General features: G+C 46.4%; 2 protein-coding genes across 3 annotated transcripts in view; both read left to right on the top strand.

Moving 5' to 3' along the window:
* LOC148380932 (cadherin-12-like) overlaps nucleotides 1-5,068 on the top strand; it is a 50,452-nt gene extending 45,384 nt beyond the window's left edge. Inside the window, exons 10-12 of the mRNA XM_088363662.1 lie at nucleotides 352-469; nucleotides 1,515-1,766; nucleotides 3,615-5,068. Coding sequence (XP_088219788.1) covers nucleotides 352-469; nucleotides 1,515-1,766; nucleotides 3,615-4,120 — 876 coding nt within the window. The 3' untranslated portion in view covers nucleotides 4,121-5,068. The remainder of the gene's footprint in view (nucleotides 1-351; nucleotides 470-1,514; nucleotides 1,767-3,614) is intronic.
* Nucleotides 5,069-7,788: 2,720 nt separating this feature from the next.
* The window catches only part of LOC148380931 (cadherin-18), a 79,700-nt gene continuing 73,836 nt past the window's right edge, over nucleotides 7,789-13,652 (top strand). For both annotated transcript variants that reach the window (XM_088362867.1, XM_088362866.1), the window contains exons 1-2: nucleotides 7,789-7,885; nucleotides 10,979-11,078. The gene's annotated coding sequence lies outside the window, so the exon portion shown is untranslated. The remainder of the gene's footprint in view (nucleotides 7,886-10,978; nucleotides 11,079-13,652) is intronic.

Raw genomic sequence — 13,652 nt, 5'->3', positions numbered from 1 at the left:
TTTATGGCTGTCCCTGAATTTTAATTGATTGCAAGCCAAGTTTAGGAGCAACTCTGTCCTCTTACTTTTATGCACACTGCCAGGTCACCTGAGTGAAAATTTTATCCCGACAAGGACGCAATATTGGATCAGTGCGAATCAGGCGGTACTTTGGGCGTGATGTATTTTCGGCACAGCCCATCCGAGTGCGCTCATAAATAAGGACAGGAAAGCAGCCGCGCCTGCAAACGAGCTCATTAGCTGGTATCGCCATCCGGCGGGCGGCCGTCGTTTGCCTCTCCATCACATGGCTGAGAGACATGACACGCTTGACGGCCCGCCGACTTTTTTTTTTTTTTGTCGTCTGAAAAGGTGATTCAACTGTTCAGCGCAAAGGATCAAGATCTGCCCAACGCCGGACAGCGGTTCTCCTTCAAAGCAACAAAAGATGAAGTCCGAAACAGGAATTTCACCATCAGAGACTTTGGAAGTAAGTCAAAGGACTTTCTTGAGTTGCATTTTTAACTCTTTACCAGCAAAAATATCTTATCTAACCCTAACCCTAACCCTAACCTTACACCACAGGTGTCAAACTCGAGGCCCGGGGGCCAGATACGGCCCGCCACATCATTTTATGTGTAGGCAAATTGTGAATCAAATTCGTGTCATTACTAGAATTGCAAATTGTCTTCACTTTTAATTTTTTAATTTTTTTTATTTTTTACCAGTTCTTACTCGTCTGATTTGAAAACGAGTTATTTGTCAGTTTGTTTGGTGAAACATTTGGTGCTCATACATTTATTTGGGTTGACAGTCATATTGGCCCTCCGAAAGAAGCTATGACGACAAAGCGGCCCACGAAAAAAATTTGACACCCTTGCCTTACACCATTCTTTGGAAAGCGCTTCTTAGCTTTCCTCTCCCCAAAGTTGCTTCTTCTTGTAGCGATAGCGACCGCTAACGCCCCCGCAGTGATGTCAAATTGAAAAATATCTCAAAGGTGCGCGGACGAGCTGCGTGGGGGTCTCGGACGGCCTTTGAAACGGAAAAGGAGGCCGTGTCGGGATGAGCTCCGCCCGAGGGGAGCCCACGCAAGCGCCGTCCGACTCTTACCTTTAGAAAGGTGGCTTACGGGCGGGCCCGTGAGCCCGCTGTGCCGTCCGAGACGTGATGGGCAGGGACAGGAAGTCGACATCAGCGGTGAGGTGCGGCGAGCGAGAACCAGAATGCCGTAAGGTGCGCGAAAACGCCCGAGCTCCTGTCAAAAGGAACTTGTGGCGAGGAGCAAAGCAGCCGTGACAGCGGGTCAGCCTCTCCGACGCGAGCCGACAGAAGCGGGCCGCATCCATCCGACACGTTGCTTCGGTGTTACGCGCCGCGTCGACCTCCATCGCCTTCACACGTCGTCACCGCTCGCTAATTTCCTTCCTTGTCTGTCATCACTGTTATGTTTCTTTATCTGGGCTGAGCTCAAAACGTGACTCACAATTTTTGCAACTTTAGAAACATTCGATAAAATGTCTCCTCCCTTGTAGATAACACGGGAGGAATCGTGACCAAGCGAGGCGGGTTCCGCCGACGCTCGCAGGAGATCTTCCACCTGCCTGTGGTCATCGAGGACAACGGTTACCCGTCCAAGAGCAGCACAGGAACGTTGACCATCCGAGTGTGCGGCTGCGCAATCGACGGATCGCTGCTGACGTGTAGCGCGGAGGCTGTTTTCCTGCCCGTGGGCCTGAGCACAGGCGCGCTCATCGCCATCCTCCTGTGCATCGTCATCCTGCTGGGTCAGTACGATACGTTTGAATCCCGTGATGTCCGAGTTGTGCATCAGTTGAGACGTTGGACCCGCCCCCACCCTTGAAATATGCTTAGACCTTAGGCTTTTTTCTGTTTTTCTTATATTTGTCATTTTTATTCATCCATCTTCCCCTGTTTTATCCATATCAGTGTTTTCTGAAGAATTATTTGGGTTTGTAAAAAAAACCTGACCCCACGGCCCCCCCAAAGAAAACATCCTAGCTCCGCCAATGCTTTCTGCAAGATGTCGCAGTTGTGCACAATGTCTATCAGCTCACAATACAGATGCTAAATAGCTAATGTAGCTAATGTGCCATGACAGAGATCCCCCAATTTCATTTATTTTTAAAATTGCACGCAATCGTGAAAGAAAATGCAAATGTGCGATCATTTTAACGAATTGTAATTCCATACAGCCTCGTCAAGCATTTTGGACTCAAATAATGACGTCTTCAATATCTTTGTTTTGCAAGATAAGAACATCTTCACAGTGGTAATCTTCCAACAGATAGTGAAGTGCGCCCATGTGTGGTCGAGCCCTTTTCTCAGACAGCCAGTTGCCATAGCAACTAGGTGGCAACACCCGCAAGGCCCCAGAGGAGGGAATGCACATTATTTTCGCTGCTAAATTCATGTTTGGCCATTTTGAAGCGTTCAAGGTTGATTAGAGGACACTGCTCATTTATGACTGATGGAAGGAGGAGCGGGTGCCGGGGGGGGGCAGATGAGTCTGTGACCCGGAACCAAAGTTCCCTGTATGCATCACCCGCAAGGTCGTCCACGCTTGTTCGCCTTCATCCCGGGCCGCTAATGTCTAAACTCATTTACATACGAGGGAGGGCGAAATAATGGCGAATTTTATGGCGTCGCGTTGTGAAGCGTGACCGTCGGATGCTCCGTAGAAATGAATGCCTTGCTGTGATTCAAGGGCAGGCCTTCAAACGTGACTTTATTTACTTTGCATCATGGCACCCCCTGGTTTATTAAAATTATATGTAAGACCAGTCTGGGAAACAAATGAGTAGCTACTCATATACAAACTCCTCCTCTTCATTTTGAATCATATGATCAATAATTCTTCAATACAGCCGATGCGCCGCTAGACTCAACACGTGCTCCCGGGAAAGCCGGCGTTCCCGGGGAAGCCGGCGTTCCCACGGAGCGTGCGTCTGCGCCGGCCGGATTGCGGAGTGGGATTAGCGGAGACGACCAAAGAGGTCAAACGATGAGCTATATTAAGCAGATCAGCCAACTCTCATTTGCATTGTGCAGCTTGAGCCAAATTGGCTCAGAAACAAGTGAGGGCTTGTTGTTGTATTCCGCAGAGCGGCCACAAGGGGGTGCTAACGCACTACACTTTTGAGGGAGACAGAAAGAAGTGAGCTTGGAAGAGACCAACCTCTCGCTTTATTTTCTAGTTTTTTATGTATTTATTATGTTATGGGAGGGTGCTTGTGTCTACATTTTTAGCAATAAACAGCTGAAAGTCGATACAAGGTAGACGACATGCACAACCTTACACAATCTGACAAGGCTCGCGTGTTTAACCTGCAAATGAATTCTGTGCAGTGGCAGCCCTCAATGCACAATGTTGTTTATTTATTTTGGAAGCGCTCAGGGCGACCAGACAAGTACAATTCCTAGCGAGGGTCAACGCGTGGGTCAAATGTACGCACGTGCGGGTTTGAGTCAGGCTGAAGAGAATGGCAGTTGTGATGCAACAGCATTTTGCACCATTTTGAAGCTCATCAAAACCATGTCGGCCCTTTTCACATGATCTGGTGACACATGCACGTGTAGTGAGTCCAATTTTTCTGTGTTGGTCCCCAACCTAGTCATCGTGGTCCTCTATGTGGGCCTGAAGCGGCAGAAGAAGAAGGAGACGCTGATGTCGTCCAAGGAGGACATCCGGGACAACGTGATCCACTACGACGACGAAGGCGGCGGCGAGGAGGACACGCACGCCTTCGACATGGGGACGCTCCGCAACCCCAAAGTGGTTAAGGACAACCTGTTCCGCCGGGACGTCAAGCCGGAGGTCAAGCGGGGACCCAGGGCGCCCCCCTCCAAGGACAGCGCCGACATCCGGGCCTTCATCAGCCAGCGGCTGAAGGAACACGACGGCGACAGCTCGGCGCCGCCGTACGACTCGCTCGCCACTTACGCCTACGAGGGCGACGGCTCGGTGGCTGAGTCGCTCAGCTCCATCGAATCGTTGGCCGTCGACGGCGAGGAGGACTACGATTACCTCAACGAGTGGGGGCCCCGCTTCAAGACACTGGCGGGAATATTCGGGGAGCACTCGGAAGCCCGCTCGGACTCCACCAACACGGAGCATTGAGGCCGCTGCCAGCAAAACTTGATTTGTTGCTGGACACGTTAGGACATAGTCAGAGAGGAGATCGAAAAGTCACACTGCCCAGCTTATTGGAATCTAGTTACGGGTATCGGACGTCGGTGTAAAAGTCACGGAGTGTCAGGAAAAAGATCGGGCGAGATGTGCTCCCGAAGCCCCTCCCCCTGGTAAGGAGGCCACGGGAGAGTAATCCGCCAGTTGTAGTCGGTGTAGTTTGCTTGCCATGTCGTTGCCGGTGTAATTGCTTCGACTTGACAGTTTGCCTCAAGTCAGCGGTGCGGTTCCGCAAAAATATCTTTTTCCTGACATGTGATGACTTTTGTCTGACATCTTCACGCCGTAACTCGACATCTCTGTTTGGGAGACTTTTTTCATCTTCTGTCTGACACCCTGAGGATGTCCTGAAACATCTTTCCATCTTTTTCTTCAGTTCTGTCCTTGACGTTGTTTTCATGACCCGTCCCATAATTGTAAAAAAAAAAAAATGGCGAGAGCGTAGAGCGACGTGGTCAGTTCAGTCTGAATGTTGTTGACGTGTATCCGTGGAGATGATGTCATTTCCGTGAACATCTTCCAAAGTGCCTCAATAGAAGATTTCACGCCACGCGAGCGAAACGACCGACGACGTCACTTCTGTGGCCACCGTCAGGCCAAAGATGTTTTGAATGTTATTTATCCTTCTATTTATTGATTGGCTCTTTGATTTGCTTGTGTATTTATCTATTTATCTCATACTATTTTTTTATTTTTGGGGGGCAAACACTTTTTGTAATGAAGTGGATGTTCCAGTTGGGTGGGTTGTGTCTGTAGACATGTACTAGACTTGTTTAAATCAAAAAAAAAAAAAGAGAGAGAGACAGACTTTAGGGCTAAAATGGGCACCTCTGTCATGTTCTAAACACATTTTTCTTAAATAAAACACACTTGAACAAACTTTGGCGCCAGGTAAAAGTTTCTTCAAACTTAACTTGTAACCTTTTTCAACAAGCGATTAACCTTCTTAACACCTCTCGTACCCTCCTTGTCATCTATCAGATAAACACAATGTTACATTTTGAGGCTAATCCCGCAAGAAGACGTTTAGCCGTATCTCACTTGGGAAATAAATCCTCTGCTGAGTCGCTTTACCCCACCCCCCCGCCGGCCCCCCCATTGTCGACTCAACAATTAGCCCACAGAGGTTGTCGGTAATGGAAAAAAATGCATGTCTGCCGTGTTGTACAAGCATCCCGTCGCAAAATGGAAGCTCTGGCGGGAAGCCAACGCAATGAATCGCTTCTTGTTTGTGTCGCTCATCAAAGCTCGCCTTCTGCCTAAGCTGCAGAGTGATTACCGTATTTTCCAGACTATAAGGCGCACCTAAAAACCTAATATTTTCTCAAAAGCCGACAGTGTGCCTTATAGTCTGGTGCGCCTTATATATGGACCAAATTCCTAAATTTAAACTGGCCTGAAGCATTATGTCATGAAATCAATCATAAGTGACCTGCTGAAGTCTATGAATCATAAATCAAAAAGACTATGGATCATTATTTTGTGATTATAAAGTAATTTATTGTGTCTGAAGTTGAAATAAAAAAGATAAAATGGAGAATGATTTGATTTGGATTAAAAATCTGACATTATGCATTAATGGTGCGCCTTATAGTCCGGAAAATACGGTAGCTTGATTTGGTCCAGGAGCAATTTCGCAGGGGCCGCCGAATCCAAAACACAAAAGTTCGCTACGCTCCCGAGATAAGAGTTCATATCAAGTGAAACATTTGCCCCTTGTCAAATACAACAGTCTTCAAAAAGAAAAACGCATCCAAGTGGGCTGCTAAAAACCGACGGCGGCCATGTTGTTTATACTGGACCCGCTTCAAGGGTCTGCTGAGCGCCATCGCCCGGCCTCATTCTTACTCGGGCAGTCTATCAAATCAAAAACACCGCCGAGTCAACTGCCACGATTCACGTTAGTCATCAACCGGGAAAACATGGAGGCATTGTCAGTAACGTCAAAAAATCTGAAGCAGCCGATTGTTTGGATCCGAACAAAAGTATTGACAGCGTTCAATTGGAGTTGTCGCATGAGACGACTTGACGGACATGCTCGTCGTCTCGCTCGCTTTTTGAACTGACACCAGTCAACACTCTCGGCTGAGCCAAGTAAGACTTAAAAAAGGGAACAAGTGTGTGTTTGTGCCGCTCCGTTCAAGTCCCCTAAGTGAAGATTGAATTTGCACACATTTCAAGTTCACATTTGTGTTGGCTTTGCATCGTACACTTCTGTTATCGGAGTCCATTTGTAGCGAGTGGAGGATTAGCGCCGCCTGTTGTGCGCCCGCGTCGAAGCACACGTTGGCGGCCGTATTTACGTGGGGCTTGAAAACATCCATCAGCGAACAAAACATATCCATTAATTTGACTTTGGAGTGCATGAAGCCAATACTAAGCCTCAAAGAAACTTTTCTTATTGTCAACACCACTTCAAAGAATGTTGCAAAATTAGCATCCCAACACAAAGTGCATTTTTGTTAGCACGTTAGCGAAACAGCCAAGGCAGAGTTCATTGTGTGCCATTCACACTGGCTTACAAACGTCGTACGAATTAAGGAGTCATCCCGTCGGCTGCTCGCTGGATTCATCGAAACCACCACACACACACACACACACACACACACATACACACACACTAGGAGAACAGGCCCAAGGGAGCCTTGGTTCTATTTTTAAATCCAATAAAAAAGCGTTGAGCTGCCTTGCAGGAACAGAACGTGCATGCGATTACGGCAAATAAGATGGATAATATTGGTCAGGGTCGCCTTCTGCTCGCGGTCTTCCTTTCCCAACGCTTCTCCCAACCTAATTACGTTCATATTTACGCCTGATAGCGGGAGGGAGTGTAAAGCTTGCGCCGAGACTGTGCTGCCATTCTGAATATGCTGGCACATATTCCAGTTGTCGTCATTATTCAATCCAGGTCTCAATCTTTTGCAACAAAATAAAATCTTTATTCACAGCTATTGTGGCATTGTTGACACTTATCAAGGTTTGCCGAATTTGTAAATCGGAATGTGGCGAGGCATTCACTATCACTACCCTTTGCTGTCGTGCTAACGAAGTAAACATTAGCGTAAGGGTTGCTGTGGAATTATAGAAAGAACAGTGCTAATTTAATTTTTGATGTCAGCGCACAATCATCTTCAAGATGCACTTTTTGAAAACTGCTCTCTCTTGAGTTAACGAACAATCAAATTGAGGTCAAGTGCATGGAAAACACAAAATGGCTTGACAATAGGAAATGTGAACAACTGTGAGAAAAAGCAATGTCTTGCAAAAAAAAAAAAAAGAAAAAAGAAAAACAGCAGCATCCCTCTACACCAGGGGTGTCAACTTATTTTTTTCACGGGCCGCATCATAGTCATGGTTTCCTTCGAAGAGCCACTGAAATTGCCAACCCAAATAAATGTCTGAATGTCTCAAATTATTTATAGTGTACGGTACTCAACAAATTAGTGAATGACTAGATGAACAACAGAAAAAGAGACTAAGAAAAACTGTTAACATATTTTAAAAATATGAATGGTAATAAAAATTGCTAGCAATAAATCTATTTTTTAAAAGTGAAAACAATTAGTAATTTTAACCCTAACCCCGGGCCTTGAGTTTGACACAGGTGTTCTACACCTTGCTGATTGTGGTGGCCAACAGGTGTGCCGCAGGAGGCTCCGCCCACTAGCAAACAACCAAGACAAGCAAGAGCATGAGGTAGGTCACAGGCTGGAATGCTGCTAAATGTGTCTTTTACAACTTTTGTGCTGTTTAAACTTGTAGGTCGGGATCAGCAAACAAACATTAGCTTGTCGTTTCTAACAAAGCCAAAACAATGACTCAGTCGCCATGCGTGTCATTTTGTTTTATGGACCTTGATCCACCTGGCATGTTTTGGCATCTAATTTGAACCCGCTAACAGCCACACATTCGGCAAAATTGGATTGAATGGCACATCCCCGCCGCGGCGCTGCGTGCCGCCGACGGGGCCGCCAAAAGTCCTGATGCGAGCGCACATGTGTGAAATTGAAGCGATTACCGATTAACACTCCCGACTGGAGCCCGGAACTCCTGCTCATTTACTTCCGATCAGAGTGGCAAAGTTACCGTGTATATACAGTGATCCCGCGCTACTTCGCGTTTCGTTTATCGCGGCTTCACTACATCGCGGATTTTTTTTCCAAATTAAAAAAACATTTAAAAGTCAAAATAAAACTTCTAAATTGTGGAAACATTAGGACAAAGTAGTATTTTCTCCAAATGTTCGTTTACATTCCTTTAGAAGTCCGTTTTCGCGTGTTAGCACGATCGCGAATTAGCGTCTTTCCGCTAACTCGTTCTTTATATATATATAGATATATATCTATATCTATCTATCTATATATATATATATATATAGATATCTATCTATCTATCTATATATATAGATAGATATATATCTATCTATCTATATATATATATAGATAGATAGAGATAGATAGATAGATAGATAGAGAGATAGAGAGATAGAGAGATAGAGAGATAGATAGATAGATAGATATAATTAGCTAAATAAATACAATTTTATAATTCTATAAATAAATCAAATTTGGCAAATAGTCTGAATGTGCAATTTGTGGCTGTTTACGCCCTCCAATCGGACTGCTCGAGAGCTCTGGCAGACTTGTCTAAATTCACAGGTTGACACCTAATAACGACTTTGCCAAAAGCAGAACTAGAAAATGAGCAAAGTCATTACGCTGTCACTTTTGTTCACTGATGAGGCGCGCTCTCCTCCAACTCAACATGCGCCCGCGGGGCTCCGCGCAAAGACGGAATGGAGTCGGCCTTAAATTGGCCACTTTATTCAGCGCTAAGCTAAGCCGCCGACGTTTCCGCTTTGCCACTTTTGTCATTAGGACGCCGGCAAATGGAGCGAGCGCAGCTCATTGCTTTCAGCCAGGAAGCCCTGTGTGCTTAGCCATCAAGGCACAAAAGAAACACTTTATTTCAGGCCTTTGACTTTGTTGTTAAACTCCGCCATGGATGTTTACGGTTTGGTTACAAAAAAAACGTCAAGGCTGATTTGGGCTGAACTGATAGTCGTTCATGGTTCTGCTAATCCTAGAAATGACTTCTAAACTAAACCCTCCAAATGTTCATTCACAATTCCAATGGGCCTACCAGATTAGAGTTGAGGTTGTCTCATTTTATCTGGCAAAAAGAAAAAAAAAATGAGAAGCACTTTGGAGACAAGTCAGATGAGCGCAATGCACACTTTGGAGTCTTAATTGTTTCAGCACGTTTTAACACCCGATCGATGTTGTTAATTGGATTCAGAAATGTGACGAATGTCTTCCTTGGATGGAGCGAGTGGCTGTCAAACTCTCCCACAACTTTTGGACTAACTTTCATTCTGACTTCAGGGGGATATTACGAAAACAAGTTGGCGCTTGAAACCTCCCGGGGAACTCGGTCGGTCCGCCCGGGCCGCCGACGTCGATCAAATCCCGCACTCGGTAGCTCGTCGTCAAGCGGACGACATTTCCCCCTCCGACGCGGTTTTGCTCGCTCACCCGCAAGTGTCATTAAGCAGCCAACGCGCGCCGTTACGCATGCCAGCCGACAATCGTTTCGCACCTCCGAGAGCCTATCAATCGTGCACGATTCCTTCCTATCAGAATACTCATCAGCGTTGTTTATGCCTAAGAGTTCCTCGGGGTCCGTTGAGGATAATTAGCCATCAACACGCCGTCCGTTTTGAGGCGCTTGGACCATCTGGAGCGCTTAGAAAACGCCCCAAGTGGCTCAGCGTTCACGTGGCAATCAAATGTGAGATTGATAAGCAGAATGAGGTCTTGTCCACAATTATATTAAAAAGCTCCAAGCGCTTAAGTGAAAATAACGCCGACCTATGCAGTGAACCGCCGCCTACGAGCTATTTTTTTTTTCTGTCCAACTGCCAGACTTTAGTAATGATCGCCAGCCGCTTTGGCAAAGCGATGGAGGATTTTAGTTGATGGAGGAACATTCTCAAGCTAACTCAGGGAAAGGTTTGGATCGCCATTGGCAAGTGAACAGATAAACTGCTGTCGACAGTTGGTTGCTCGACGTGACTGTTAGCGCCCGAGGAAAGACAAGATTTTCCCAATTTTGGGCTCATTTTGTGAGGTTCATGTGACACCCTACTGAGAAGTTTTGGGATCATCGTTTTGGCACTTTGTTCCAAACATTCAATGCTCGCTTGAATGCTCAATATTGGGGCTCGTCCAATGTCGGCGCTCGGCGGGCTTAGCATCGGCGGGTCGGAAACCGAAACGCGCGCGCAACTCTGCGGGAATGGCAGATTAGCCCGAGCGACAAGGTGACCCCGCAGGAAGCGTCTGCGGCGGCCAGATAGGAAGATCAGCGTGCTCGGACACCGCCGGCTGCCAGACTTGGCACGCTTCGTTCCGGAATGCCTCTGCACACATTCTGATTGGAGTGGCGGGAAAAAAAAAAAAATCACTGCCGGGGATCCCAAAAGCTGCCCTCGACTTATTTCCCACGAATGACTGCATGGAAAAATGAAGTCGTGGACAAAAGTGCAAAGAGATGAAGCGCTATGGAAAGTCTCTTCTGTATTTCAGTTCCATATGACTGGTTCAGGTCTCCATCTTGGGTTGACATCATCCCTTCTCTTGGTTTGCTTTTGAAAACAATAACTGCTGGAAGGAACAGTGCAGTGATGAGAATTGAACATTGATCCGGTTCTCCCAGCGTTCATCAGGCTTGGGCAACAAACGGTGATAAGATCTCATCGCTAACACAGAGCGTCATTTCTTTTCGCAGGATTTGAACAGAAAGGTCAGCGCCTGGCAGGAGGACTTATCTTCTTCACCGACACAAAATTGTTTGATGAATATGTCAACAACACACGCTGACCTTCAAGGTACCGCCACACTCGCACACATCCTTTCACTCTTCTTTATCCCACTTCCTGTTTTCAAGTCACCTCGACAATAAATGTGGAACGTTATCGTCTGTGCTTCGCCGCGACTCTAGTTCTGCCCGTGCGCTCTTAACGGACCCGACGTTCTTCCCGACGTCAGTCTGTCAACTTTCCGCCTTTATTCTGACATCCCGGCGAGATTGGCTCTGCTATTTGGTGTCCCTTAAGGAGTCTCGTGGAATCGTGTCGGCGCCTTCAAAGCGGCTCAGCCGGCTGATGCCCCACTTAAGTGACAGGACGAGCGAAGGAACTGCCGTTTGTCTCCTAAACCACGAGCCACTGCGGAGATGCTCTGAAAAGTGAAAGTGACGGCTCAGATGCCTTCCAGTCCGCAGCACGGAATGGAAAAACTTGCGCCGGACCGCATGACAATGCTAGCTAACATGCTAAAGTACCACATGTACCGTATTTTCCGCACTATAAGGCGCACCTAAAAACCTCCAATTTTCTCAAAAGCCTTATAATCAGGTGCGCCTTATATATGGACCAATATTGAGCCACTACCGCAGTCGTGTCCAAAGTCTGGCCCGCGGGCCAAATGTATATATCTTATATATTGACAGTTTTAAAATGGGCCATTCATTGAAGGTGCGCCTTATAATCCAGTGCGCCTTATATATGGACAAAGTTTTAAAATGGGCCATTCATTGAAGGTGCGCCTTATAGTCCGCTGCGCCTTATAGTGCGGAAAATACGGTAGTAAAAAAAACAACAGATGACTAAATTAGCTAAAAGTGGAAAACGTTCTCGCAGGCTGCTCAGTGTCCTCATGACTGTGGAAGTCATCTCATGGCATTGAAATAGCGCCGACGGCCTTTTGCTGAGCAAACGTCAATATTCCATTCACTTTGTTTTCCGCTGGAATAATTGCAAGGGGCTGAGGCAGCAAAGCTGACCTCTGCTTTTATTTTCATGAAAGATGGACAGACATGCGCTCGCAAAATGCCACCTCAGTCTTTCAAAATGGAGAAATGATCTTCCCCCAAAAAATGCAAGCACGCTTGAGCGGCCGCTTGCAGGATAGGAGCCCGTGTAGTTTGGGACTCAAGCGTCTCCTCGGCGGAGCATGCTAATGTCCTCGCCTGCAGCCTTGTCCTTGTACAGACTGATCTCCTTCAAAGGAACACAGGCAGGTTCATCTGGCACGCTTTGAACACAATCATTTTTTCCCATATTGCATTTATTTTGCAGCGTGTCAATCTTTTGGTCGAGCTAACCCGCCGTGTGGTTGTTGCTTTCAAGCACCTTCAATAATGTAGGAAGCGTCGCCGTCAAAGAAGGCGATCAAGTTTCACGTGGTCGCCCCGCCGCCGTTAAAGCGTCCATTTTTCATGAGCCGCCGTTTACGCGGGTGAATAATTCAGCTTTGATGAAAGCCTGCCACATCCGTCACGTTTGGCCATGCGTCAACGCCGTACCGCCCGAGTGCGCTCAGCACGCCATCAGCCTAATTATTCGTCTTTTATTTCTTCAAAAGCAAATCTATGATGTCTGTCAATGGCACATTCATCTAAAGGGAGAAGAGTGGTCCGATGCCCCCCAACTTCACATTCATCTCCGCAAATGTTCTCTTTAGAACCTTTCTTCAAATGATTGTTCAAACTTATTGATGTCTTATTTCTTTGCTTGTCACCCTGCACTTAGCCTCGGAGGAGCTGTGAAGGAAATTACATTGAGTTAAAAAAGCTTCTCGGCGTAGACTGACAAAAGTACTTGATATCATATTTGTGGGCCGTAAAATTTCGTGTGCTGAAAATTTCCAATGTGGTATTTTCGTATTGATTTGAACTACTAAAAAAAAACTGTTTTAAAAAATGAATAAAGTTAAGTGAATCGATGAAAACCGACTAAGCAATGCTGGGCAACAAAGGGGGGGAGGGGGGTCGTGGGTGGTGACGCTGCACAAAAAGCAATTTAACAGTGTAGCATTTCATTTGTCACCAGGAGCTAATTGGGTGTCGCAGCTTGACGCAGCCGAAGAGCAAACAATGAAAGGTGAAGCCAGCAAATGGGAGACTTTTAATTATTTACCCGAGTGCCACCAATCGAAATCGAGTACAGCGGGTGTCCTCCGATTGATGCATGTTAAGGCGAGTCAGTCAGAAGACGTGCAACAAAACAACCACTTGACAAAGTGCGCTGACTGGGAAAGGCGTCTATCTTAGTCCATAGTGCTCGCTTGGTATTTGCTCTGTTACTGATTTTTATCTTGATGTTGCCAATACCGAGTATTCAATTCTCGAGGATTTCATTCTTGAGTTACCGATACCGATAGCAAGACAAGACATGATTGTAAAGGCAGCAGTCGTGAGTTCTGATACTACGGTACCGATACCTGCTATGGATACTTGCCCATTCCTCCTGTTTAGTTGTTTTATATTCCATCTGAAAACTTGTGTATCTATAGATCAATATCCCGCTCATTAGTGACACTTGCATACTGTTGCTCCAACTCATGCTGTAGTGACACATTAGCTCCAAAGTACGCGTCTCATAAACAGACGATTAGCTTGT

The sequence above is a fragment of the Syngnathus floridae genome, chromosome 20 (genome assembly GCF_059516105.1).
Source record: "Syngnathus floridae isolate MCC-2025c chromosome 20, RoL_Sflo_1.0, whole genome shotgun sequence".
Classification (NCBI taxonomy): domain Eukaryota; kingdom Metazoa; phylum Chordata; class Actinopteri; order Syngnathiformes; family Syngnathidae; genus Syngnathus; species Syngnathus floridae.
Note: the sequence above shows the minus strand (reverse complement) of the source record. Positions and strands in the feature narration are given on the sequence as shown.